The sequence below is a fragment of the Spodoptera frugiperda genome, chromosome 21 (genome assembly GCF_023101765.2).
Source record: "Spodoptera frugiperda isolate SF20-4 chromosome 21, AGI-APGP_CSIRO_Sfru_2.0, whole genome shotgun sequence".
Lineage (NCBI taxonomy): Eukaryota > Metazoa > Arthropoda > Insecta > Lepidoptera > Noctuidae > Spodoptera > Spodoptera frugiperda.
The window spans coordinates 2,146,514-2,174,412 of NC_064232.1; the positions used below are offsets into that span (position 1 = coordinate 2,146,514).

The 27,899-nt window shown below is 36.7% G+C and overlaps 3 protein-coding genes and 1 long non-coding RNA gene across 5 annotated transcripts in view; 3 read left to right on the forward strand and 1 right to left on the reverse strand.

The window, feature by feature from the left end:
* Positions 1–27,899, forward strand: part of LOC126912031 (uncharacterized) — a 129,663-nt gene that overhangs the window by 49,306 nt on the left and 52,458 nt on the right. The window lies entirely within an intron of this gene.
* Positions 498–12,452, forward strand: LOC118280323 (tigger transposable element-derived protein 4). The gene is made up of 5 exons (XM_035600290.2): positions 498–861; positions 2,849–3,009; positions 4,610–4,742; positions 5,477–5,613; positions 6,924–12,452. The coding sequence occupies exons 1-5, from the start codon at positions 643–645 to the stop codon at positions 8,563–8,565; spliced, it is 2,292 nt and encodes a 763-aa protein (XP_035456183.2). The 5' UTR covers positions 498–642; the 3' UTR covers positions 8,566–12,452.
* LOC118280324 (small integral membrane protein 12-A) lies at positions 12,855–15,394 on the reverse strand. Of its 2 annotated transcripts, XM_035600291.2 has the most exons (4): positions 15,228–15,394; positions 14,461–14,590; positions 13,733–13,898; positions 12,855–13,087 (listed from the first exon to the last, which is right to left on the reverse strand). In XM_035600291.2, the coding sequence occupies exons 2-3, from the start codon at positions 14,588–14,590 to the stop codon at positions 13,765–13,767; spliced, it is 264 nt and encodes an 87-aa protein (XP_035456184.1). In that variant the 5' UTR covers positions 15,228–15,394; the 3' UTR covers positions 12,855–13,087; positions 13,733–13,764. The 2 variants fall into 2 exon arrangements, with proteins under 2 accessions (XP_035456184.1, XP_050558046.1); XM_050702089.1 differs by having other exon boundaries at positions 12,855–13,898.
* On the forward strand, positions 16,251–27,161 carry LOC118280430 (arginine-hydroxylase NDUFAF5, mitochondrial). Its single transcript, XM_035600457.2, has 6 exons — positions 16,251–16,701; positions 17,579–17,730; positions 18,531–18,638; positions 25,792–25,937; positions 26,245–26,428; positions 26,944–27,161. The coding sequence occupies exons 1-6, from the start codon at positions 16,392–16,394 to the stop codon at positions 27,139–27,141; spliced, it is 1,098 nt and encodes a 365-aa protein (XP_035456350.2). The 5' UTR covers positions 16,251–16,391; the 3' UTR covers positions 27,142–27,161.

Genomic DNA, 27,899 nt, shown 5'->3' on the forward strand with positions numbered 1-27,899 from the left:
ACACCCAGACGAAACGCCCGGGTGTTTTCTCCGGCCGAATTCGAAACAGGTACCAACCGAAACTTCCGTGTCCGGTAAGTACCTGCGTCAGGCGGTAGGTGAGGACGCCCGTGACGCCTCTCAAGCCACTCTTCAAAGAGGGGACTTACCACTGCTATAACGCGTATGTAGCGAGCCCATCTAAAAACTACCCTTGGAATTTTATTTCTGAAACACAAACCGGGGTGGCGGTTACCCAACCTATAGGCGCAGGTTTCAGGAAAACAGTGGAAACACATATAGTATAGAAATGAGTGTGGATTGTTCCTTATAATCATAATCCAGTGATATCACGAATTTTCAACGCACAAATTAACCGTGGGTAACAGGTATAATTTATGAAGCTGAGAAAGTTGTTTGCAAAAATAAATATAATGCCTAAAATAACTATTCCACGCGGACGAAGTCGCGGGCACAGCTAGTTGATTATAATTTGAAATACAAGCAAAAAAAACACCTATGGCAAAAACTGACAGATGGAAAATGGCGTCTGCGATGATATGCGGTGTTTATTTTTATTTTGTATCCTTGAAAGCTTGAGTCGAACAGGATAATGTTGATAATGTTCGCGTAGTGTAAGTGATTGGTAACGTGTTTATCATTATGGCTTCAAGTTCGGAGGCTCCGGCTACGACATATATCGATAGTTCTTCGGACGACGAATGTTTATCGGCGGTGAAACGAAAAGCCGAAATAGCTGAAGAAAATAGTAGATGCAGTAAATATGGGGAAGATAGTGACGATGAGCCGATCATGGCTGGAGTGCTGGTCACTGTGGAAGTCGAGGAAATGGACGATGACTGTCCATTGGAGTTTAACAAAGTAAGTCTTAAAAACATAGAAAAAAACTACAAAACTATCTTTAAACATTTTTTCAACTTGTATAAATACGTGAAACGTAGTCAATTTACTTTAAACAGTGTAAAAGTCATGTTTTTTATTTTTTTGTTATAATCGTTGTTTATAATATACACAAGGGGATTATAGTATTGATCCATTAGATTACATGCATGAATTCTCTATGGTTCTTAACATACGTTCTATCGTATTATTATTTTATTTTCTCTTATTTTCTTACTATAATACATGTTTTTCTCATAAGAATAGGCTAATGTAGACTAAACTAATGTTTATTTCATAAATCTGTCAATAGATAAGTATTCTGTTTTCCAAATTCTGTTTTTATTTTGTAAATAATGTTGCTGATAATATTCTTATCACATAATAGCTGGATTTTAATTGCTAGAACTGGTATCTTTGTAAACAAAAAATGATAGTTAATAATACTGTGTTGTTCATTTTATCACCTCATTATTATCATTCAACTGACATAATATATTATGTTAAATAATATATGATAAATAAAGGAGTAATTTAATTGCTAATCTAAAGTTTTGCTCAGTTCATACCCTACTTGTATACCAAATTTTATCAATATTAATTCAGTAGTTTCAGTGTGATTGATGGAAAATCATCCAAAACAAACAAACTTTCACATTTATAATTTTATAGTGTGATAATTATAAAACTTTACTTCTATATACACATAATTTATTATCATCACTTACGAATATTATAGCTACCGAGGCTCTGGCTTGAAAAGTGGGAGTAGGAACTGTATATTTGGTTTAATCAATAATAAGAAATTCAATGGCTATTTCTTCCTTCATACATCTAAAGCATGGAACAGCAGTACTGGTTAAAACAAGTGTAATATTACTATTAATAGTAGCTGAGAAAATTTATTAAACCTTTATTTAAATACTAACTACTTTTGCGCAGTTTCACCCACTCTGCTCATTCTATTGATAGTAGAGTGATGTTTTATCGCCTATAAACTTCCTCGATAAATAGACTATGTAACACAAAAAATATTATTCAATTCGAACCAGTAGTTCCGGAGATTGGCACATTTGAACAAAGAAACAAACTCTTTGGCTATAGTTATAATAAGTATATAAGATTGGGTTTCTGTTGTCAAAGATTGTAACTTAATGTTTATTATTACTGACTTATCAAAACTGCAAAAAGTCAAAATTTTTTACTAAATATGTATGAGGAAAATAAACTATTTTTTTTTTTATAATTTATGCAATTATCAATGTTATGTATTGGTAATTAGGTCAAATTTGGAATGAAAAATAATAAACACATTTATTGTTATTCAAATTTTTATCTTAACCAAGTTAAAATAAAGTTCAAATTGTTATACATATTGATATACATACATTCTATTTGGCTTAAAATTAACTACTTGACATTGACATTCAGATAATGGTAAACAATTTTGAATCTTATAGCTATTAGAATAAGATTAATAACGTCTGTGGGATATTTTGTCATGCCACAACATCCTTAAGTCTTTGTAATAGAACACAAAATGGAATGACAAAACTGATATAGAGGGGTTCATAATCCAGCTGTTTATTACAGGATGTTTATTTATTAAGTAGAGACCTATAGTAAACTTGACTGCCTCGTTGATCGAGCGATCGCAAGTGCGACTGCCGGACAAGGGGTCTCGGGCTCGATTCCCGTGTCGGGCAAACTACTATTGGGCTTTTTCGGTTTTTCGAAAATTTCTCGGTATTAGCACGGAGTCTGGAATTGTGCCCTCTATTACAAATGGGACTTATAACACAAATGGTGAAAAATGGGTGTACATTGTATAGCGGCATTACTTGCCGTAATGTGCACCTCTGTGTACCCCTTTGGGGATAAAAGGCCTGATAAAGGTTTGTATGTACATAGTAAACTTGTTTGCATTTCTATGTACATTGTTTTAATTAATTTTTATAATATTTTTCAGACTGACAAACCAAATAAAAAGGCTAAAAAGAGAAAAAAACAGAAAACTGTGAAAGGCAGACCTAGAAAAGGCAGATCGTTCCGATGTACTGACTGTGCTGCGGAGTTTGAAACTGCCGGGGCGCTAAAGAAGCATGGGCTTGAACATCAAGTTAAAACAAGGTATTTAGTACACTTCCACCTCTACTCTTTCCACAGGACTTCTAAACTGACTATTTATTTATTTATTTAGAAAAACATGCATAATTTTACAGCTTAAGCCAATACATTATACAGTTAAAATGTTGAAAATTTACAACAAAGAAAAATAAATAATACAATATTTTTAATTACTTAAAACTAATTCATCAGCCATCCATCTTCTCACAAAACCTTAAACATTCGCGACATACATCCTTCCATCTCGCTGCGAACAAATCACACTCTGGTGCGGACGTCAAGAGACTATGTGACTAATGCCCGAATACTCAAATGCTACTCAATTTTAAGACGCTCTCAAATGTAGTACTGTCACTATCAATCTATACTAATATTATAAAGCTGAAGAGTTTGTTTGTTTGTTTGATAGCGCTACTACTCCGGAACTACTCGTCCGAATTGGATAATTCTTTTTGTGTTGGATAGTGTATTTATCGAGGAAGGCTATAAGCTATAAAACATTAGGCAACTATGACCAATAGGACATCTCGCATTTTTCATTTATTTATAAAATGTAAAAAAAAAGTTATAGAGCAAAAAAGAAAATTTTATTAAAAATTTTTCACTTTTTTACTTATAACTTCTTTAATTGTTAATTTAGGGCAAACAGTTATATAAACATATTTGACGAGCGGAGCGGGTGAAACCGCGCGGAAGTAGCTAGTTCTTTATAAAATGACAGAGATAGCACGATATTGAAGTACAACTTAAAATTGAGTACCGTTTGAGTATTCGGGCGTAAGTCCTTGCATCAGTAGTCTGATAAAAAGCCGATAAGCCTGTTTCTTTTAAACAGTTGCCTACAGAATAATCGTAATAATCGATACAACTTTACAAAATGTCGGCAACGAACTCCTTTGATGTTGCGGGAGACCCTCGGCGACGCTAATTGCTTACTATCAGGGGCCTTAGTCTGCTATTACAATTGTGTCAGAATGGTCGATCACTGAGCAGTGCGAGAGGGAAGGAGCTATGTAGGTTGTATAGCTCCGTCCCTCTTGCACTGCTCAGTGATCGACAATTGTAATAGCAGACTAAGGCCCCAGGTGTTCTACCTGTTCGATTATCTCCCTATAAACCTTTACCTTTTAAACGGCGATCTATAGCCTGGCTGCTAAGCGTAGAATATATAGTAAACCCCTTAATTTGAAGGAGACTCATTCAGGGGTTGTCACTTTTGATATTGACGATGTAGCTTAGAACTACATCAACAATTAAGTGTGGGAGAGCCATGCTTCGGCACTGCTGGGCCGGCTCGACCGGAGTGATACCGCGGCCTCACAGAAAACCGACGTGAAACAACGCTTGCGTTGTGTTTCGTTGTGTGAGTGAGGTTACCGGAGCCCCAATTACCACTCTTCCCAATCTTCCCCATCCCCGATTCCCGAACAACAACCCTTAAATTCCTAACTCCCAAAAAGCCGGTAACGCACTTGTAAAGCCTCTGGTGTTTCAAGTGTCCATGGGCGGCGGCGATTGCTTACCATCAGGTAATACGTCTGCTCGATTATCGGTTTGTTTCATAAAAAAAAAAACTAAAACAAACAAATATGAAATTTTTCAGACACAAATGTGAGATATGCGGGCGCTACTTCAAGAAGGCGTTCAGTCTGCGCATGCACAACAAGGTGCACATGGAGAAGACGGCGCCGCAGTGCCAGCTGTGTGGCATGGTGTTCAATAATAAGGGATATTTGGTAAGTACATATTATATCGCACACCTAGTAAAATATTGGCACATCTGCGAAATTGACTTTATATGGCTTACGTGTTTAAAAGTGCATATTAATCTATTTATTTCCATATTCATCGAGAGAGGTCGTAAGTGTCATTATACCAATATTGTAGTTTCCCCCCTCACTCACGTAAAACAACGGTTCATTGGTCAGTAAACTAAAAACTAAACAAGTCAGGTAAACTATGTAAACCGTAAATGTGCCAATAGATTACTAGGTGTGCGATATTTCTATGTTTTTTGTTCATTTATCAAATTTTTTAAGGGGGAAAAACATCCAATGACGTCTCCCGCCTTAGGCGAGACGATAGTAAGTGTCAGACTCTTACTGACTAAAAACCACCCGTTCCTTCTCCTGCTTTGAGCCGGAGCCCCGGTAACCTTTTACGTTGTCCGCAACTCCAGAAGTGTCACATCCCCTTAATGGTAAAGTACTAAAATACATACATACATACATATCGTCACGCCTTTAATCCCCGAAGGGGTAGGCAGAGGTGCACATTATGGCACGTAATGCCACTGTACAATGCACACCCACTTTTCACAATTTATGTTGTAAGTCCCATGTAATAGGTGGTGAGCCTATTTCATGGGACTTACAACATGAATAGAATTTTAAAGTATTAATAAATTGAATTTTAAGAATTGAGGAATTTTAAAGTACTAAAATAGTAATAACAATTCTTAATTTTCCAGTCACAACACATGGCGACGCACGAGAGGACGGAGGAGTGTGACAAATGCCACGCGAAGTTCCATACAAACTCACAGCTGAAGAACCACACCAAGCAAGCACACTCCAAGAAGAATCAGAAGGACGATGGGAATATTACGTAAGTGTGTTGTAATACATTCTAACATTATTTAGACACCACTGACAAACGGTGAAGGATAACATCGTGAGTGAGTTTTTTTTGGGGGGGGGGGGGGGAATCATCCAATGACTTCTCCCGCCTTGGGTGAGGCGGGAGGGAGTGTCAGACTCTTACTGACTAAAAACCACCCCGTTCCTACTCCTGCTTTGAGCCGGAGCCCCGGTAACCTTTTACGTTGTCCGCAGCTCCGATCGTGAGGAAACCTGGGCTTATCTTCTGTCATATAAAAATAAGACGGGTTTTCATTCCTGTCGCTTTAACTCCAGAACTCAAGAACTGATTTTCACGGTTTCGCATTCTTTGTAAAAGTCTCGGGCTCCGTGAGGTTTATAGCAACAAAAATTCTGAAAAAAATAAATAAAGAGAAAGCGGAAAAACAGGGAAAATTAGTGGCGAAACGAATTTTGCCGGGTTTGCTACTAATTTCTAATTATAAGTTTGAAATTGAATCGCTAACCCGCATTGAGCAAGTATGGTGATTAATCCTCAAACCTTCTCTATGTGAGAAAAAGCTTTTGTTGCTGACCAAAGCCTATGGCCACTTATAGGCTGTAATGATGATGATGTATTTTAATTATTTTGCTCATACCTCCTCCCTCTTTCTATTTTATTACAGTTAAGCCAATCATCATCGTCATATTTTCAGCTACAAGACGTCCACTATGGGGTTGACATATCCTTGTTGGACAAAAACCCCAAAAAATTAAATAAAATAAAGATTAAAAAAAAGACGTCCACTGTATCACATAGCTCTTCCTCAATGATTTCCAGATAGGTAGGTTGTAAGCGACCTGCATCCAGTGGCTCCCTGTAAACTTCTTTAAGCCAATATCGACAATATTTTGATAAAATTTGGGTACGACGATGTGCGTATAATTCCGCTGCGCCGGTCACACTCCCCTCTTTCGCACTCTATTTAATCACAGATATGAGTAATAACATTACAGAATATTTGCTATAATATTTTGTCAAACTCAAGACCCGTTGTTCGGCAGTTACATAGCTGCTCTAAAGTAAAATGTTTTTTTTTTAAACGTTGCCCCACATTTGGATTTTCTCCTGTGTCGTGGCTGCGTTTACAAACATACAATTTCACATACACATGACACCCAGACCCGAAACAACAATTTGTGGATCACACAAAGAGTTGCTCCGTGCGGGAATCGAACCCGCTACCCGTTACACGGCAGCCAGTTGCCCAGCCACTGCACCCAACCGTGCAGTCAAAATCAGAATCTTAAAATAATACACAAAAAATAAATTTTCAGAAAACCCAGACCAGATCTCAACCAAAGTTCTTCGGCGGGCGACAACACACAATCAGATCAAGATCTAAAAATATCAGAAGACGAAAGCGGTAAGCTGCCATTTTTGTTTAACGAATTCGAGGGCTGTTTGAAACGCGAGGACCTAAGCCACCCCACACAATGCGCTATTGTCAGCAAAATGCACAAAGGTAGATCCGTTTCTGATGTCTGTAGGCTATATAACCTAACTCCAGAAATAGTAAATGAAATTTGGGAGGACCGAGAAAAGTATGCTCTCCCCAAAAAAGCCGGAAAACGGACCACTAGGTACATGAACAGCATATTAGACACAAGAATCGTTGAATGGTTTCATTCGCAAAGAGCAAATGATATACAGGTTTCTGGGAAAATGCTCCAAGATGTAGCTGAAGCGTTTGCCAAAGAAAGCGGTTTCGTAGCTTTTAATGGTAGCAAAAAATGGCTCGATAGGTTTAAGAAACGGTATAATATCTCCTTAAGAGGGACCCCCTGTAAGAGGGACTATCATAATCAAATGGAATCTAAATGGAAGAACCATTTCTTCAGAGAGCAATGGAGTGACGCCCGGTTAGGTATACCTGATGAAGATATCTACACAGCTGATGAATTCGGCTTCTATTATAACCCCTCTAAAGGTCGGATAAAAAAGTTGGCCGGCAAAAAGTATATACAAGGTTATGTAAAAGACCGTTTATCGGTTTTCCTTTGCGCAAATATGCCAGGCACAGATAAAAAGAAGTTACTTGTGTGTGGCACGGAAGATCCGCTTCTACATTCCTTTAGAGATCCGGATACGTTACCAGTGACATATATCCGACATTCCCAAGCCCACTTTACCACGCAAATGTTCGAAGAATACGTCAAATATTGGAATAGAGAATTACAAATGAAAAATCGGAAAGCGATTCTCGTTTTAGACAGGGCTACAATACACTCAAAGTTGCAGTTATCCCATTTGAAATTAGTTTTCGTACCCTGGAAAGCGTCAAACGGTTTAATACCAATGAAAAACGGTGTTTCAGCCAAGTTCCGTGATGAGTTTAGGAGGCTAATCTTAGAAGAGAAGGCTATGAATGTCCTTAGAGGTGTGGATAGAAATTTAACATGCTTAGAGGCTCTATACATGTTAGAGAAGGCTTGGGAGCGGACACCACCAGAAGCTATTACCAAAAGCTTTGTAGACACTGGGTATGACGTAACAGTTCCCGACGAAGTCATAGAGATAGATAAACCAAAAGTTTATGAGAACGATGAGGAAATACTAGCTAATATGATGAAGGATTATGACGTAGAATCTTATTTCACAAATATCAGTACTCTAGATCAATATTTGACAGTGGACGAGGAACTTGTAACTGGGCAAGGGACTAATGGATCAGTTTTCGGTGGTAACCACAAAGTCACTGATCCTCTAAACTATGCCGAGAAAGCGAAAGAGGATCTGATGCCTCTCGCGACAGAGAAGCCGGAGTCTGATGAGAAGGAGGTTCTAGTGAAGAAGTCAAGGGCGTTGCAGGATTTGGATATCGTTAGGAAGTATTTGCAGTCGAACGCGACGTCCTACGATACGTTTTGTTGTTTTATGGAGATTGAGAAATTTGTTATGCAGACTGTTATAGGTTGATATGTGTTTTTGGTTGTTTTTTAATTGTATTTCCGGTTGCCTGTAGTGGAATTATAGTGTTTTTTAGGGTAAGCGTCCACAGAACCGCATTGTACGCATTCCATATGACGCCATCAGTACGCATTGCCACTGATGCGGTCCGTACGATGCAGATCAGTGGACGCAGTTGTATGAGTTTCTATACAACACAAAATAAAATCCGTTGCGTGCGGCGCGTTTCAAATTGAATTAACTGGTCCGGGGTATGAAATTTCTTCACTATTGTAATCTTCAAACATAACACTACCTCACATTAAAGCCGTGGCAGATACATTTAGAATACCTTATATTTATATCTATGTATTACCATTTGTATTATATTGTTTTATGAACAAACAGGCTGTTTTTAAGTGAAGTAATTCCACTATAGGCACCTATAGAAAGACGGCGTAGTTTTATCCATCTTGGTGTTCTAATCTACAAACATACAATGTTCACATACACATGCCACCCAGACCCGAAACAACAATTTGTGGATCACACAAAGAGTTGCTCCGTGCGGGAATCGGGCCCGCTACACGTTGCGTGGCAGCAGGTTGCCCAGCCACCGCGCCAACCGTGCAATCAAGATGACTAGAGTATTAGTTTTTTCCGTTAAATAAAATTGGGATAGCAAGATGGATGAATTTAGGCCCAAAAGTCATATTAAGCCATGGATTTGTTATAAAAAATTTAGTCAAAAGAAGTTATATAAACAATTTATTTTTATTTTTGTATTTTAATTATATTAAACACGTTCGTTGACTAAGTACGGTGTTGAATTCTTATTTAGATTTTAATATAGGAGAGCTAGATGAAAATTTTAAAGTCAAAACAATTAGATTTTTAAATGTTTAAAAAGATTCTTTGAAAAAATATTTCTATTAGATAGGTAGTCAGTTTTATTATTGTGATTTTTTTTTATTGGGACCCGATTCTGTCTTCTGTAATTTGGATTTCAGTACTTAAAAGATTTTGTTGGTTCAGTGGTTTTAAGAACGGTTGGTAAGCATAAGGTAGCTAACGCCGTATCAATTATACGGGGACGGGCGACGGGGCGTAAGCAAAAAAATAAAAACTTGCCATTCTTTTATTTCATTAAAAAAATATATGAAAGTCCAAATAATCAATTATATCTTTTTTCGCTTCAAGCATTCGTTCAATGGTTGGTGGCAAATTTAGGAAAATTTACGTCGTCATAAGGGCCCCCAAATATGGGCTCACTGTTATAGCATCGTAAGAGAATAAGTCCCCTCTTTGAGGCTTGAGAGACAGGAAAGTCAGTGCATGATTTTCTCCCCTCAAAAATAGGGCGGCCCCTAAACAATTTTTTATACGGGGCCCCGTTAAGGCACGCTGCGCCTAGGGTCTGGCGCTCGATGCTCGATCATATTGTTTACAGCAGTTTTTATGGTTACAAATTTTATTATAGATTAAAGATAAATGTGCTCAATCGAGGAATCGAACTCTAAAACCTTGTGATCAGCATTTTGCTCATGTAACCACTTGAGATATTGGCAAAAAAATGTATTTGAAAAAGGTTAAAAATTTTAATAATACCTAAAAGACAGAGTCGGGATCCTAGTGAATATTTTTAATATTGTAAATTGAATATAGATAATACATGCTGATATGACGAGAATTACTAAATCTCAAACTTTAATGCTCAAACCTTCTCCGTGTGAGAAAAGGCCTTTAGTAAGCAGTGGCCACTTATAGGCTGTTGATGTGTGTTGTGATAGAGAGGATGAGCAAATACCAGTACAAAAGCAGGTTTTGAATATTTTGAAAAGCAATAACACAGTATAAATACGCCTAAAAGGCCTACAATGCACCCATAACTCCGTTGGTGTCGTGGGTAAAGACTTCTCTCGCCTTAGGTGAAGCGAGAGGAAGTGTCAAACTCTTACTGACTAAAAACCACCCACTAAGTTACTCCTGCTTTTCGAGCCGGAGCCCCGCTAAATCCAGTAAACTTTTTTACTACTAGTCACGAATTAGTATAATTTTATGCGTATTCTGTCATTTCTGAAATGAAAACCTGTTATTTACAATCCAGTTCATATGAACATGTATTATATTATATAAATAAGCACGCAATTTACTAGTTATAGTTAATAAATAAATAAAAAAACAATACCAGAGATTATTGTGCAAAAAGGCCAATTATCGAATACAAACCGTATTTAATAATAAATATTTTCAAAATGGCAATACTTGAAATGAAATAACATTATCAACGAATATAGCTTTTACAGATTTTGAATTTTTATACTATACATTAATTAATAAAAAATATTTGTCGTTCGTTACAATTTTTACATATATAGTAGATCAATTTTGATGTGGATTTTTGTCGTTCCCTTTACTCATAGGTGGCGCCACTGTCCTAAGGGTTTAATATGTTAAAACTCCCATTTTGCCCTTCCATAAAGCGATAATGGGGTATAAAAGCCGATTTCTTAAAAAATATTATTGATGCCAATTGTTTATTTTTAATGTATAATTCTCAAATTCCTAACCCTCAAAAGGGGCAACGCATTTGTAACGGCGCTCTAGTGTTTTAAGTGTCTAAGGCGGCTATTGCTTACCATCAGGTGATACGTCTGCTCGTTTACTGGCTTATACCATAAATAAAGAAATGGTATTAAATGGGCGTTACATTTAATATATCCCATCTCTGCTTAATTCTTTGGAATAGTAAAAAGATTAAAAGATAGTGGCGCATCTTATTTAAAGTGTTTCCTCCATTCAATCTGTATATCTTGCCCTATTATTGTTATCTACAACACTTTATGTATATACATAGCAAGATTTATTTATTTAGGTATATAAAATAAGCAAAATCGTTTACCTACTTGTAAATTTTTTTATTTGTAAATATGTCCTAGATAATAAGACGAATTCCAGTCTTTATTGTAATTATTATGTATGTTTATAATAGTTGTTAACTCCTGAGAAATTGCCGTTCAATGTATTTTTCGTTGAATTTGAAATTATTTCTAAGTAAAGATTAGTTTGGTCAAGATCGATGTGTGAGATTGGTAAACAAACCATAAGGGTTAACCTACGTGTGTATTAAGTCAGTCAAATAATTTATTCCAATTAAACTAAAGAAATAATATACTGTCAGGCTGTCTGTCACTGAAACTAACGGCGAATTCCAATAACCTACCTATCGGTAGATTTGCCTACCAGAGGTAGTTTTTTGACATAAGCTCCATACAAAATGTGTCAAAATTCTACCTCTGGTAGGCAAATCTACCGATAGGTAGGTTATTGGAATTGGCCGTAAGTGCTCGTTCCAAAGTGTAGCTTCGAATAAAGAAGAACGAGCAAGAAACTGTTCAACTTACGAGTGGCGAGATGTAGTGTTACTTTTGTGGTTTGTCTATCGAAAGGCTTAGTACGAGTTTGTTTTCCGTTTAATGAGAACGAAACGATACCGCGTTCGGTGTTGTGATTGGCCGGCTCTAATGAACCAACCAATCCGAGCTCCGAACACGGTATCGTTAAATGTAAAACCAACTCATATTAAGGATATAGATGTGAGTTACAGCTCAAAAAACTAAACATGGATATTTTCTTTTGAAATGACTTTGAACGGTGTGGTGTTGCCAGATCTTCTGGTTTATGTTTCCTTTTTTTGGTGTTGACAAACAAGGTGTTCATTTTAGACATAATATTTTATTGGTGCTTAAAAAATTCTTTGTATGTATATCTGTGGAAGTTATCTCATTAAAATGTTTTGTTAAGTCTGGCAACATTGCTACAGAGCGTGTTTTGTTGGAGTTACAACGTTGCTGTAGTTTGTTACAAATGTTTTTTCCTAAAAGTATTTTAAGAATAAATGATTTTTAAATGTCATATCTGTTTGTGGTTTTACTTTGTTTTTTTTAGCTTTTTCAGCAACTATGTAAGTGTCTGATGAACCACATATCCATATATCCAGGACTGTATCTTCTGTATTGAGTTTGTATACTTGCAACGTCGCCAGTCGCGAGGGACGGAGCTATGAAGGTTGTATAGCTCCGTCCCTCTCGCACTGCTCAGTGATCGACCATTCTGACACAATTGTAATAGCAGACTAAGGCCCCTGGTTGGTGACGTCGCTGGCCACGTCGCCATGGCGTCCCGTTAAGTTATAGCATTAAAGGAAAGGAAATCAATCCCGAGACTTCATGTAATATTACTGTAAGAAAACTTTGCTTTCGTTACATTTTTAAAGTAGGTAGTAAATTTGACGTAAGGTATTCAGAAAAAAGAAAATCTTTTAGATTCATAAAAACATTTTAATTAACAAAGTAAAACAATTATATACAGCATTTTAGTTATCATTTGTTCATCTTGCAGACACGGAAATACATAATTTAATTGATTTTAAGGAAAATCTCATATTCATAATATATTGCTCATTGTAGACTTATATTTTTTCTATCCTTCCTTTAAGAAAGGTGAAATGCAGCTGTTCGACAGATTAAATAATTTCATTTTACAGTAAAAACTGAAACAAAATTGTGAATATTTTTTTAAAGTATTTCCTTAAATAGAGACTAAAGTAATGAGTTGGGTGTTTTATTTAATATTTAAAAATATAAGTAAGTACTTAGAAGTTCATGTTTATATCTTTAACCGCATTTCTCTTACTTTTTCATTCCGTTTACTGAGAGTTCTGAGGGATGACAAAACAACAGAAATACAGAAAAGTGGTGTTACGGTGCTTTTCCACCAGAGATGTGCATGTTGCTGCTACGAAGATATAACAGCTAAGCTGTGAAACTATGTGACTGTTTCCACTGATACTAAACTATGTAGTTGTGCGGGGAAGATGCGCAGCTCGAGTATGCGATGTATCGATAGTAGGGTTCCATAGCACGCATTGAGGATTAATCACCACACTTGCTCAATGCGAATTGCGATTCCAAACTTATAATTAGAACTAATAAGCCTAGGTTTCCTCACGATGTTTTCCTTAACCGTGTGTCAGTGGTGTCTAAATAACCTGGAAAAAGTGACATTGGTACTTGCCATTGGTAGGTTTGCATTCTCATGCATGAGAAGCGGTTCTTTGGGCCACTATGACACAATAATATTATTTAAATAAAATAAAATACCCAACTCACATCACCTACATAATAATAGTAATTACTTTAATATTAATTTTATGTTGACTAGACTATTTCATTTGTTTTGTAGTGACGGTGACACGTTTCTCCCGAGGACATTCTCTTTATATCTTAGTTTCTGAACATTGGTTGGGTCACTCAGGACCTCTTCATCTATTAGCCGTTCTACTCTTTGGTCTTGTACTGGTTCTGAAACAAACAAATATTGGTTTAAGAAAAAATGCTGAGTGTAATTATTATTATTATATTAATCAACCAGATTGGTGATGTAAGTAAAAAGGATGGGCCAAATTAAAAGTACCCTTAACCAATAAGCATGCATGAAAAGATCGATGGCTGTTGATGAAGCGAAAGAAGTTTCGATATTTTTGGAGTAGTGTGGAGTCTGGAATTAAACCCAGTATATGGGCTGGGATACTGTCTCCTCCTTCTCCTCCTTCTACGAAGTAGTCATGCTAGCTAAGGAGGAGGCGGGGCGCGTGAAGGAATGAACCTCCTCACGCCCCAGCCGTCGCAAGAGATACTCCGGGCGTCGGTGATTGCGCAACGATCTCCGGCCACCGTAAGTGCGGGTCTACGGACGGCGAGTAAGGGTAGCTCGCCGCCCAACCAGAACCAGACCCGTGCGTGACAGAAAGTCAATAGGCTCACCACATTGGTTCAAATTCATAACTAGTGAAATGTAGGAGTTACCCTTCATTGAATTGAAAGCCGTGATGTTATGTCATTTATCACAATAACGTTAACTTACTGTTGTAAGGTGTATATCTGTCAGATAATAAGCCTTCCAAGTTGTATCCTATGACGCCGACCACGGCCGCTACTGGTAATGTGAAGTATGGAGCGTTTGTTCTAAGAAACTGCATTATTATTGGCCACATCTGAAAGCAAGTAATTTTAGTGATTGTTATTATTTCATACGGAATTATGGTACATCAGTTGGAATTAAATATTCAATATCTTCTGCAAATAGGGTACCTACAAGCAATAGCACTTTTATATATTAAAAATTAACATACATGATTGCATTTCCGAACTGAATACTCTGAGAAGAAACTCGAAAAGAAACCAAAAGGTTAATTAATTATCATTTAAGTATTTCAATTGGTCCTATTGGTCTTATTGAAAGTACTCTATTGGGTATTTTGGAAAGTCAAACCACAAGATTAGAGCCTGTCTGTCAGTCTATTCCCTAGTGAAGCTATTTGTTTATACCAAAATATATATTTCTATGAACCTAGAACGAGCAAAAGACTCCTTGGTTACTCTATATTTATAATTCTGCACTCATCATTTAGCAGGAAAATATTATTAATTTCTACAGAAATAAATGCTCTTAGGACGAAGTTTACCGCTTGGCTTGGAGATCACATTTATGTTATTACAAGTTTAGCTGGTTGCAGTTTAAGGCATTTTGAACGTACCTATGTAATTCAAAAATATGTAATAACTTTTTAAGGTTATATAAGCGGCTGATAAGCCATTAGCCCAGTATCAATAATAAGACAAATAACTTACTTTTGAAGCGATAAATAAGATCTAATTTGTATGAATATTAATTATTTTATTATAAACAGGTATTTTTCAATAACAAATACACCGATTTTTAACACAACAGCTGACTTTGTAACTTGAATTGAATTTGACAGGAAACAGAACAGATAAATAAAGGACGTTTGATTGACATAAGGTGTGCAGTTCGGAAATTATGAGATGCATGAGAGCTAGCCCGAGTCCAAGAGCGCTAGTTCGGACCGGACCGGGCCCCATACTTATTATACTCTTGGGATCGGACTGATGTTATAAAATATATAATGTATGTATATAAACAACGCAGCTCGGCTCAGAGCAGTAGATGGAACCAGATGTTTATTCAGTAAGAATCTAACACTCTCACTGCCTCGTTGGCCGAGTGCGACTGCCAGGTAAGGGGTCTCGGATTCGATTCCCGGGTCGGGCGAAGTAATAATTGCCGGGCTTTTCAGTTTTTCGAAAATTTTTCAGTTGTATCACAGAGTCTGGAAAAGTGCCTGGTATATGGCAATAGGCTCACCATTTACATATTACATGGGACTTACAACATAAATTGTGACAAGTTGGTGTAAATTGTACAGTGTCATTAACGTGCCATAATGTGCACCTCTGCCTACCCCTTCGGGGATAAAAGGCGTGATGATATTCCCATTCAAAAAGGCTGTGCCCGTGATCATTCATAGTCTAGGAAAGAAACCTTATTTAGAGACCCGTTTCGTTAGGATGATTAAGGGAGGTTTACTTCTCGCAAAACGACTAGATAACTACCTAATATTATTTCTGTTGTGGTCTTTCACGTCGCTGAAGTTTATAGAAGCCGCAATGATTGCGCTGTGACTTTGTTGGGTTGGTAGTTGGTTGGTAAATGACTAATGAGTTTCAATGATTATGTAAAAAGGAAAAGGTCAGACCTCGGACCTTAGACCTGACTCTGTCATGATCATTTTTGGCTATCAGCGCAGCGAAATAGAAAATAATTCAGAACGAATAATTTTCAAAAAACGTCAAAAATTCTAATGTCATGTGTCAAGCAAAGGAAGATACGAAAACATAACCTCAAATAGTCAAAATCTTATTAGAATTCACGAAGTAAAGAAAATAATGCTAAGAAAATAAAAAAGCAACTAATAGCATATCAATTTACTAAAAATGTCACAAACGCACCTCCTTAAATGCCTATCCAGGCTCTGTATAACGAGAAATGAGTCCAAAAATTTACGTAATAATGCGCAGGTTTTGATTAGGAACAGTTCTACAAAAACTGCTAAACAGAAGACTGCATCTTCTGTGTATCGTGCTATGAATATATTTGACAGGAAAGCGAAGGCTTTGCAAAGGGAAAGATCAGCCAGAAGAGAGGATTATCACTTAGCGGAATATATTAAAGAAGAGATAGGTTGGAGGACTGCCGATCGTATTTTGGATATTAAACGAGTTTTTAAGAATGCCGTGGAACTTGGTTAGTGGTTTAATAGTGTATGTGAACCTTTTAATTGTATTTTAGCAATGATAATCAGTATTTTTCTTGCATTGTCTGTCATGAAATAATAATTTTAAGATGTAGGTAACAAATGAGATTGGTATTTCCTTAATGAAATATCTCTACTGTACTCTTTATGTACAGAAAATACACTATTATAATAATTGTATTGTAAAACTGATTGAAAAAAAGTAGCCTATGGAGTTTCTTGCTTGTTCTTCTCCATAGGAATCTATACTTTGGAACGAACAAATAGCTTCATTAGAGGAGTCAGTCCTCTAGTGAACGAACGAAATGAACGACAGACAGACATTTAAATATTATTATATTTGCTTTGACATTACAAAATACCTTCCTATCTATTTAAAATAAATAATTTTAACGTTGACTTCGATTTCGATCCATAATATTTTTCAAATATTTCGGATAGAATCTTATAAACCAAATTAACATTTTATACAAACCAGAACCATATAGAGATACTAGTGGACCCGACAAACATTGTCCTGTCAAAATTTAAAAATATTAAAATTTCATCAAAATCGGTCCAGTCGTTTAAGAGAAGTTCAGTGACATAATACACACTTACAGAAGAATCTTTATATATATAATTCTTCTGTAAGTGTGTATGTCACTGAACTTCTTTTTGTCCGCTGGACAAAGCTTTTTTAATAAATTTTTAATTTATTAGTAGTTGTTGATTTTGGAATGTTTTACGTTGGATCTGACAAATTTTCAAATTAAAGACGTGTAGACAGGACAACGTCTGTCGGGTCCGCTAGTTATATGTATAAAGATAATATTCATCACTCATCAGTGGATATTGTGTGGCTGATCACGATGAAACATGTTACAGGAGCGAGTCGTGGCTACGTATCCCGTCATCTACTACCGGACAGCGTTGAGAAGGTGACGCTGTGTGACACTTCGCAGACACATCTGGACAAAGCTATTGTTGGTGACGGAGTTCAGTTCGAAAAGAAAGTTATGGATGAAGAGAATATTGATGTGCGTTTGTTTGCGCTATTTATTGTGAGATAATGACGTAGTAATTAGACAGGAAAAGGTTTTTAGAATAGGATTTAGGAATTATATGTAACCTATAAATCAGGTTTAACTTCCAGTTCTTACCGATTATGAATCGCATGTTACAGATTTTTTTATTAATTTGAATAATACTTATTTACCAAATGAACACGGGAATCAATTGAAACTACAGTCAAACTCCACTTGCAAACAAGACAGCCATAAGACTTACAATCAAGCTTTTGAGAAAAAGCATAATATCCTTTTTTATAAATAGCAAACCTGTGACTAATCCACTGGTATCCTCAAGCAGCACTGATCACTTACCATTTTTTTATTTTTATTTATTATCTTTTGTCAGTGGCATCACCCTCGTTTCCGTGGGATGAAAAGTATTCTCTGCCCAACGCAGCTCATACTCTGTCTGTATAAGTACCAAATCTCATTGTAATCTGTTTGATAGTTTCATTGTGAATAATGGATAAACATCCAAACATCCCTTCAAACAAACTTTTACATATATAATATTAGTGTGATGCAGCAGGCAGCACGCCTATGACTTTACAGGTGTTCGCAAGTATTGCTTACCATTTTGTGATTTTAATTTTTATTAATTTATTTAAACTTATTGCCCAATAACGACTGTGGGCACAATACCACAGGCATTCATTCTTGTCAATATTTAGGTGATTTACTAATAAATGAGAGTGCTGCTCTTGATCTCATGAATAAAAAACACACAAATATGGGAACAGTGATTTTAATCTCTACTATTTCTCCAGTTTCCAGATAACAGTGTAGACCTGATCGTGTCATCTCTAGTTCTGCATTGGGTGAACGACCTGCCCGGCTGCTTCGATAGAGTCATGAAGTGTTTAAAACCTGATGGGGTGAGTAAAGGAACTGATTAATTCTGAAAAACCAATTTCAAGACTGATTGGCAGTCCAATAAAAAACTGTGGAAGGCAAATCTTTTGCTAATATAGGTCACCGATGAACCCCCTAACATTAAATGTGTTTAAAGATGAAATTCAATGCAAAGGAATGCAATCGATATTGTTTATGACTGCCTATAGAAAACTGTTAAAGGCAAATCCTTTACTAATATCTGTCACTAAGTATGTTCAGAGATATGGATAGAAAGGTATATGAAGGTACAAAAATACTTTGCATCATGCATGCTCATCGTTAAGGGTACTTTTAATTTGGCCCTTCTTTAATATATATTAGGCATAGATATTGATATTAATAAAACAATTTTAATACTTTGTCTGAAGATTTTTAATCTTATTGTTGCTATTTCTGTGGATATAACTAAAACAAGAAGTGTTTCAAAATCTTTACCAAACCGGTACCTACCAAAACAAAATGATCACTATGGTGTTATAATATAATTATTGAAATATTATACTAAAGCTATATCTTCATCATCATAACAGCCATTAGATGTATACTGCTGAATATAGATCTTTTCCAATGATTCCCAGATAGGCCGGTTGGAAGCGGTTGGTAGCGACCTACATCCAGCGGTATAAAATAATCTTACATTAACTTATTTAATTATGTACAGTAATTAGTAATTACAAATAAACTATTATACACATACATACTTCTAAAATAAATCACAAAAATTTGCATTTTCTATTAACAAAAAGTCTACTACACATAGCTGCTGCTAAACTTATGAAATTACAAAAAATATTTGTACTTTTACAATATGTTATTTATAGAAATATTTATATACAATATTACATGCACAGATTTATTTATCATTTCACCCAGAGTTAGCTACACTGCAAATAAAACATTATATTGTCGGTCTAGTCATATCTCTTTTTGCACAACCTATTTTTATAGTTAGGAGCACCTAAAAGTCAAAATAAAGTAATAATAATTAAAATTGAATGAAAAATTACAATTTTTAAAACAAATTTAGTTGAAGTTACGTTAAATCTACACTATTTTTATTGGACGTTTCTTTTTTTGAGGTTATAAAGACCGTTATATTTTAAATATTAAATTCAAATACTTTATTCTTAAAAAGTTTTACTCACTTACGTTTTCACATATTATTATCACAGAAGTTCTAAATGGGACAAGTCTTCATATTATGCAATGGGCTTACTAAAATAGCTACAGTAGTTGTGGCTATAGCGAGCATTCCCACAGCTATCACAACATCTCCAGTCACTGTAAACGTTGCCAAACCTTTGAGGAAATCAGACCACAGCTCTTGGATCACACAAACAGAATCTTCTTTTGATACTGTCTTCTGTACAGGAGAAGTATTGACCATCAAGGTATCCGCCTGGCATTTCCCATCACGATAATAATTCACACATTTCCAAGCGATGTTTACATGTTTTGAAAATTTTGTTGTTTTTGATATATCACCTTGGTGCCTTCCGCGTATGATTCTTCCGAAGCGCTTGTGGTGACTATCAGCTTGTTTAGGACCGCTGCCAAGAATTTCACATGTGTTTGAGTCGGAAATCTCATCGAGAGCCGTTTTCAATTTATCCAACATGGTATCTTGATTTCTTTTCATTTCGGTATTATTAAAAACAATGTCTTGAGGTCGATATTGCGGTTAGAATGACGCTCACTGCGCGACAGACTTGGTAGCAATGATGATGGCTGACTGTCCGTACTGACGACGAGTGAAGCACTGACTGAGATTCGATAGTACCTACAATTTGACAAGAGAAGGTTTGGAGTGTGGGTGCCGTTAGGCTGACGCGCGCGTGGTAATTTACAAAATTGTCTTTAGAAATTGTGTCTGGACTCTGGACAACATTCTATTGTAATCTTATTGTTGCTATTCAATAAACAATGTAGCTAATAATTGCAAATAAAAAAAAAATGGCTAATGCACCTCGAGATATAAGAAGTATTCACTCAAAACTTATGTTATTGCCTGCGTGCGTGGTATTTTTTTTTCAATAAATTTCGATCATGGTAAAATTTAATTGCTTTTTCTAAGAACTCTAAAATTTCACAATAGAATCTCATTAGTTTACTGATAACGGCAACTCAATGAACGTGTCTTTGAAGATTACTTGTTTTATAAGAAGACTAATTTATTAAAATACTAATGATTGTTTGCAATAATACGTAAAAAGTGCTAATTTCTTGAGATCTCGAAATCGGAGATCGCTTATGCCCCAATTTCGCGAGATTTGTATGTATTCGATAAATTGGATAAATTTTTCAATCTCTTCACATATTTTTTATCAATTGTGATTATAAATTCCACTTCAGTGTAACAGTACGCAATTGAACTACAAATGCATAATATTTCATTATATTTTTGTAAGTATATACAATGTGATAGGGGTGAGACTTCTAACCCGTTAAGGCTGAGTACTACATCTAATTTTATCGACAAAAAATTATATGGGGTGTTAAACCCCCAATTGAAAATATTGAAAAATAGCATCCAGAAATGATTTACCAAAACATTATCAAACATATGAAAAAAGTACCGGTAAACTATGGCAACTTTACCGGGCCCTTGGCAACTTTACCATACTATAGGTATTCAGTATAAACTCATTTATCTAAAAATTACCCACTAGAATTCTGTTTTGTAATAGAAGTACTTAGACATTAAAAGGAAATATTTACTATATTTTGCGTAGACGTATAACTGCTATTATGCCAGTAATGGCCGTCACAATGTATGCGTGAAAATGAGCTAAAAGTTAGTTGTTCCTAAATTGTGCTTACAGAGCCTTAACTATTTGTCACAGGTGAGTGAAATTTTGATCTTGTATGTATATTATAGTTGGGATTCTGTTGTAATGTCAGCAATTGCTTTTTCTTTAATTTATTGATAAATAATCGCTTCGGTAATGTTGACACAGGTTAGGTAAAGTTGCCACGGCCTGCTTTGTGGCAACTTTACCTACAGTTAGGGTTGGTCAATAAATGTTTTTTTCTTGTTTGTGTGTATGTAACCATTTTCGAATACCTAAATTTCACAGCATAATAGTGAATATCCTGGATGATAAGATATAATGTATTTAATAATTCTTTTGTTTTACACAAAATGGCTCCCATGAAACAAAACCGCAGAAAACTCGGAGCTAGACACTATAAAAATTATACGGAAGTGATGTTATAATTAGCTATGGAGTAGTGAAGTCATAAAATTAAAAAGAAGATTAAACATTATTTTGTAGCCTTTTTTACAATTTTAAACATAAATACCCGAAGAACTTAATTTAGCTAAAAGGGAATAATATTTATGTAAGAAATTTGTGCGTTTTTTTACTTTAGGTTTAAGGTTTATTAATTTTTTTTTAAATATACATGTCATAAAAATGTTCCTCCTTTTTTGACAACCCCGAGCGTAACAAATTATTTGTATGTAAATTACGATGAAACCCGTGGCAACTTTCCCTAATGTCTGTGTAGCCGTTATCTTTATAGATTTCCTCATATTGTTTCATTATTGAAGAGGTTCTAGATGAAGCCCTCTGTACCTCAACAACTCTTTAATATGCAATACACGATGAATACGGCGCGTAGGTAAAGTTGCCAAAAATTTGGTATCTTTACCCATGTTGTTTTTTCTTTACTACGCTAAAATAAGTGTTTGTATTTAATGTCGATTACGGTAAAGTGAGCCGATAGACTACAATTCTAAAAATAGTTTTGGTTTCTATGCGTCTTATGGTTAAAAAATATTTCGTGTTTTGTTCTAAAATATGGTAAAGTTGCTATGTTTTACGGTAATGAATTAGTTAGCCAGAGTTATTAGCTACCGTTTGTCGTTTTTCTTTTGTTTCTACGGCGCATACATCTTTGATATCACATAAAGTATCAAGCGCGCCGTAACAGCCATAATTTTTAGAGGGAGGGGGTTCAACACCCCATATTATCTTTTTTTGTCGATAAATTAGATTAGCCTCAGCCTCAACGGGTTAGAAGTCTCACCCCTATCACATTGTATAACAAACGCACAGGCGCGTCGGGTGCCCGTCGAGATTCGGACGAACGCACATGTGAGTATCGGCACACGAGAATGGTAAACATTGAACGCAATAGTGCGTGTCACTCTAGTAATTTTATTTAGTTCGGGTACTGTAAAAATCTGCAGGGCAGTGAATGCGTTAAGTTGAAGGATTTTCAGTCAAAACATAAAATGGTAACGGGTGTATAAGAACGCAAATTTAAATTTGGCACATTCGAAGTATCATTGTTTGCGTTTGAACCCGTGTTATTTTTTGTTAGTATAAGGTACGAGGTTAGTAAAAATAGAGATTACACGATTAAAAATGGAGCCAGGTCAAGCGCAAACAGCACATGGTGTTCGGTATTGTAAAATGATAACCAGTCTTTTCGTACCTCGAATTGAAGAAATGGAAAAGGCATGGTTTCCACATGTCATACAACAGAGAAAAAATTGAATTGCTGCATCAGACATGTCCCGGTCGTGTTATTTCACGTTTTGGAGACCAGAAGTCGCCTAGATCATTGATTTATCACCATTATTTTTTTCTTTGGGGTTTCTTAAAGTCGGGTTTACTGCGAATAAGCCGACGACGATCAAGCCTTAAAAGGAAATTGGACGCTGTATTAATGAAATACCGCAGCATTTATAAAACGGTCATTGAAAATTTCATTGAGAGATCGCGTATGTTTCAGCAAACCAGCGGCAGCCATATGCCCGATGTATTGTTCCATAGATAACCTCATACTCTCTACTTTACGATATTATAAAGCTTTCACGATTGTCCACAAATTATTGTTTTGTTTGAAATTTAAATCTTGCGTTCTTGTTGGGACACTTTATAGTTCAAATAAAATTGGAATCGATTCAGTCACTTAGTCTGAACCACCTCTGTATAATATGGTTTCACATTAAATAAATAAATAAATAAAGAAAGAAAGAAAGAGTTTTTTTTTAGAAATATTCGTTTATTAAATATCTTATACACAGTCGTAGCGTGGTTGCAGTCTTGTCAGTTGTTATTGCTGTTCATAGAAATGGGAGCACAGTTCTCTGTCGTTCTGGAGGCAGTACATCTTCGCATCCTCGTAGCAGTAGAGACAGCGACCTGGGGCCTTAGTCTGCTATTACAATTGTGTCAGAATGGTCGATCACTGAGCAGTGCGAGAGGGACGGAGCTATGTAGGTTGTATAGCTCCGTCCCTCTCGCACTACTCAGTGATCGACCATTCTGACACAATTGTAATAGCAGACTAAGGCCCCTGGTCCTCGGCTGCGGTGGCGCGCTAGTATAGGCGGTGGATCCACGATAGACAGCTCAAACTTTTGGCACCTTCTATCTCTCCACGCGTCGCTTAAATGGAATCCCGAAAAACGGGTGTCTTTCAAGCTATCGCCCCGGTTTTCTTCCCGTAAGAGTCTTCTTCTGATGCGGCCACCTCGTCTTCCACGCGAAGTCGAGTGGAATTTTTGAAACATAATGTCAAAGTGTTGTATTTTACTTCGGTATTTATATCTTTAAACGCCACGGGGGTCACCGGTGACCGATGTTAGCAGAGGATTTGCCTTCAACAGTTTTCTATTGGCTGTCTTTGAATTGAATGACCCTCACTGCGCGACAGACTTGGTAGCAATGATGAAGGTTGACCGTCCGTACTGACGACGAGTGAAGCACTGACTGAGATTCGTAAAATTTGACGAAGATAAGGTTTGGAGTGGGGGTGACGCGCGCGTGGTAATTTACAAAATGGTGTCTGGCGCGTGGGAATAATAAAAGGACAGATAGCTCTACTTAATTGAAATGAAAATGTCAAAGTTTACGTACTTTTTAAGTGTGGGAGAGCCATGCTTCGGCACGAATGGGCCGGCTCGACCGGAGTGATACCACGGTCTCACCGAAAACCGACGTGAAACTTTGAAATCTTGCGTTGTGTGAGTGCGGTTACCGGAGGCCCAATTACCCCCTTTCCCAATCTTCCCGATCCCCGATTCTCCAACAACCATTAAATTCCTAACCCCTAAAAGGCCGGCAACTCCTCTGGTGTTTCAAGTGTCTATGGGCGACGGCGATTGCTTACCATCAGGTGATCAGTCTGCTCGTTTACCGGCTTATACCATAAAAAAGTCACTTAGTTATTTAGCGTGTGAAATATTTTTTTTCTTTCTCTCTACTAATATGCAATTATTTGGTACCTACGATGCACAGTTCTCTTTTTTATAATACGCTACCTCTACTTATTCCTTTAAATAAAACGCATGATGTTATCAACGTTTGTTTCTCAGACATCTTTAATTGATTTTGTCCAGACTTTAAAAGAGACCTCTGAGTTTGTTTCGGCATTATTTTCTTCTCAGAGTCTATCGGCTACTCTGACTCTAAATAAATGCCGGCCTCATCTAGTTATTTAAGAGATTGACGTGTAAAAGAGTTACATTGTAACCTATTCGCAAAAATAAATATCATTCATCATTTCATGACTGCACGGTTGGTGCGGTGGCTGGGCAACGGGTAGCGGGTTCGATTCTCGCACGGAGCAACACTTTGTGTGATCCACAAATTATTGTTTCGGGTCTGGGTGTCATGTGCCATGTGAACTTGTATGTTTGTAAACGCACCAACGACACAGGAGAAAATCCTAATGTGGGGCAACGTTTAAAAAAAACAAGCACATTTCTGATTATGTTTTTTTTTTTTTTTTTTTTTTTTATGAAACAAGCCGGTAATCGAGCAGACGTATTACCTGATGGTAAGCAATCGCCGCCGCCCATGGACACTTGAAGCACCAGAGGCGTTACAAGTGCGTTGCCGGCTTTTTGGGAGTTAGGAATTTAAGGGTTGTTGTTCGGGAATCGGGGATGGGGAAGATTGGGAAGGGGGAATTGGGCCTCCGGTAACCTCACTCACACAACGAAACACAACGCAAGCGTTGTTTCACATCGGTTTTCTGTGAGGCCGTGGTATCACACCGGTCGAGCCGGCCCATTCGTGCCGAAGCATGGCTCTCTCACACTTAAATTCATCTTTCATCTTGAATCATCGATTATGTTAGTAATTCATGTTTCATCTTGAATGCCATCATTTCCAGGTGTTCATGGCGTGTGTCTTCGGCGGGGACACGCTGATAGAGCTGCGGCAGGCGCTGCAGCTCGCGGAGGGCGAGCGGCTGGGCGGCATGTCGCCACATGTCTCGCCCTTCACCAGGGTTAGGGATATCGGCGGACTGTTGTCTGCGTTAGTATGCTTTTGTATTATTTATGGGATAGGTTTGTCCAATGAACAGATTGTTTCTGTACTGAATCAGTCTATACAACGTGTAACAAACGGGAAGGTATACATATATCAATTGCACGGCTTCTAGATAACATAACAAACGATACGGGAAGGGTTTTTAAATCTCATGTTTTCATTGTACTAAGTTATGAATTTTTCTAATACATACACAAAATTCCAGATTCTGTGTGAGAAGAGGCCTTTGGTTATCAGTGGCCACTTATAGGCTGTTGATAATGTTGATATAATATTGTTTTTTTTATTTCAGGAGTGGATTTACATTGCAAACTGTGGATGTGGACTCCATTGTAGTGTGGTATCCTAGCATGTGGGAGGTCATGAGGGACGTGAGGGCCATCGGAGAGGCAAACGCAGCGCACAACCGACCTCTGAGGATCTCTAAAGAGGTGCAATTCGCCGCGGCCAGTATATATGATGAAATGTATGGGAAGGTATGCCATAAAGTAACACATTATCAAATTAAAATATTTAGCTTTATTCAAGGATTCCGTCGAATATTTGGACCTTGAAGCAAATATAGGAATGGGGGATTAGATCTCTAGTAACTTCATACAAGCCGGTCCGTGACCCTCCAACCCTTAAACTTTATTTTTAACCGACTTCAAAAAACAATTACCCTGATTTTATTGTAACTTTCGTGAGACATACTAAATTAATTATTATGTGATCGGCTTACTCAAGAATATGAGCCTCTAGCATGGCTTGAAACTAGTCGAGTTCCTCGTCAAAACATTACGTGAGTAAGCCGATAACATAATAATTAAACAATTACCCGTTTATTTCGCTTTTGGTTGAACCGATTTTAATGCGGTTTTTATTAGCATAGTATTTTTCGGACTTAGAAAAGCTTAAAAAAAATTGAGGCGATAAAGGCGACCGAAGGCGGTTCTCTATTTTATAAAACAGTTTTATTTACCTATTTACTTATTTTCTATAATTTTGCCAGGAGATGCCAGACAAGAAAGTGCGTGGCGTGCCAGCTACGTACCAGATAATCAACTTCCTAGGCTGGAAGCCAGACCCTAGTCAGCCCATACCTAAGGAACGAGGCACTGGCCAGGTCTCTCTGAAGGACCTACATAAAATAGACGAAATTATTGACAAACCGAAGGTTGTGAAACTTACCGAAGAGGATATGAAATAGTATAGCGTATTTATTTATTATTTTGTTTTTTATTTATAGCTTTATACAGTACTAGCTACTTCCGCGCGGTTTCACCCGCTCTGCTTGGCTCCCATTGGTCATAGCGTGATGTTTTATAGCCTATAACCTTCCTCGATAAATGTACTATCCAACACAAAAAGAATTATTCAAATCGGACCAGTAGTTCCGGAGCTTAGCGCGTTCAAACAAACAAACAAACTCTTCAGCTTTATAATATTAGTATAGTATAGATGGAGATCACTCATATGATTTAAATGAAACTACTAGTAGTACTCGTCTACAGAAGCATAATTATTTATTTATACTTTATTGCACACATACATAAAACACATTTACATTGTAATTAATAGTAATTAAAGTACAATGGGCGGTCTTATCACACACGGCGATTTCTTCCAGACAACCTTTGGATGGAATTTATCATATGGTCTGGGAATGGGTAGTGCGTGCACAATAATTCAAAAGGGAAAAGAAAAGAAAACAACAAAAAAAATCAACTAAAAAACAAAATTTACAAACTATTCTAAAATTTTACATAATTCTATGTTCAAATATTCCAACGAAAACAGAAAATTAATCAAAATAAATAATTAAATTCTGCCGGATCAGCTTCATGTTCCTTGACCACAGAAGAGCTGTAATGTTGTAGGTTGTCTAGGAATGTTACGGACATGCATCGCGGCTGTTATAATGCCGTATTTGTAAAGAGTGTTTAAATTAGTTCAAAGAGAATGATA

Excerpts from the sequence above, each read along its gene's own strand:
- LOC118280323 (XM_035600290.2), top strand. The coding sequence starts at position 643 with ATGGCTTCAAGTTCGGAGGCTCCGGCTACGACATATATCGATAGTTCT. Across the intron at positions 3,010-4,609 it reads GAACATCAAGTTAAAACAAG|ACACAAATGTGAGATATGCG; the intron begins GTATTTAGTACA and ends GAAATTTTTCAG. Across the intron at positions 5,614-6,923 it reads AAGGACGATGGGAATATTAC|AAAACCCAGACCAGATCTCA; the intron begins GTAAGTGTGTTG and ends ATAAATTTTCAG.
- LOC118280324 (XM_035600291.2), bottom strand. The coding sequence starts at position 14,590 with ATGTGGCCAATAATAATGCAGTTTCTTAGAACAAACGCTCCATACTTC. Across the intron at positions 13,899-14,460 it reads CAGATATACACCTTACAACA|AACCAGTACAAGACCAAAGA; the intron begins GTAAGTTAACGT and ends TGTTTGTTTCAG.
- LOC118280430 (XM_035600457.2), top strand. The coding sequence starts at position 16,392 with ATGTCACAAACGCACCTCCTTAAATGCCTATCCAGGCTCTGTATAACG. Across the intron at positions 18,639-25,791 it reads AGTGTTTAAAACCTGATGGG|GTGTTCATGGCGTGTGTCTT; the intron begins GTGAGTAAAGGA and ends CATCATTTCCAG. Across the intron at positions 25,938-26,244 it reads ATCGGCGGACTGTTGTCTGC|GAGTGGATTTACATTGCAAA; the intron begins GTTAGTATGCTT and ends TTTTTATTTCAG.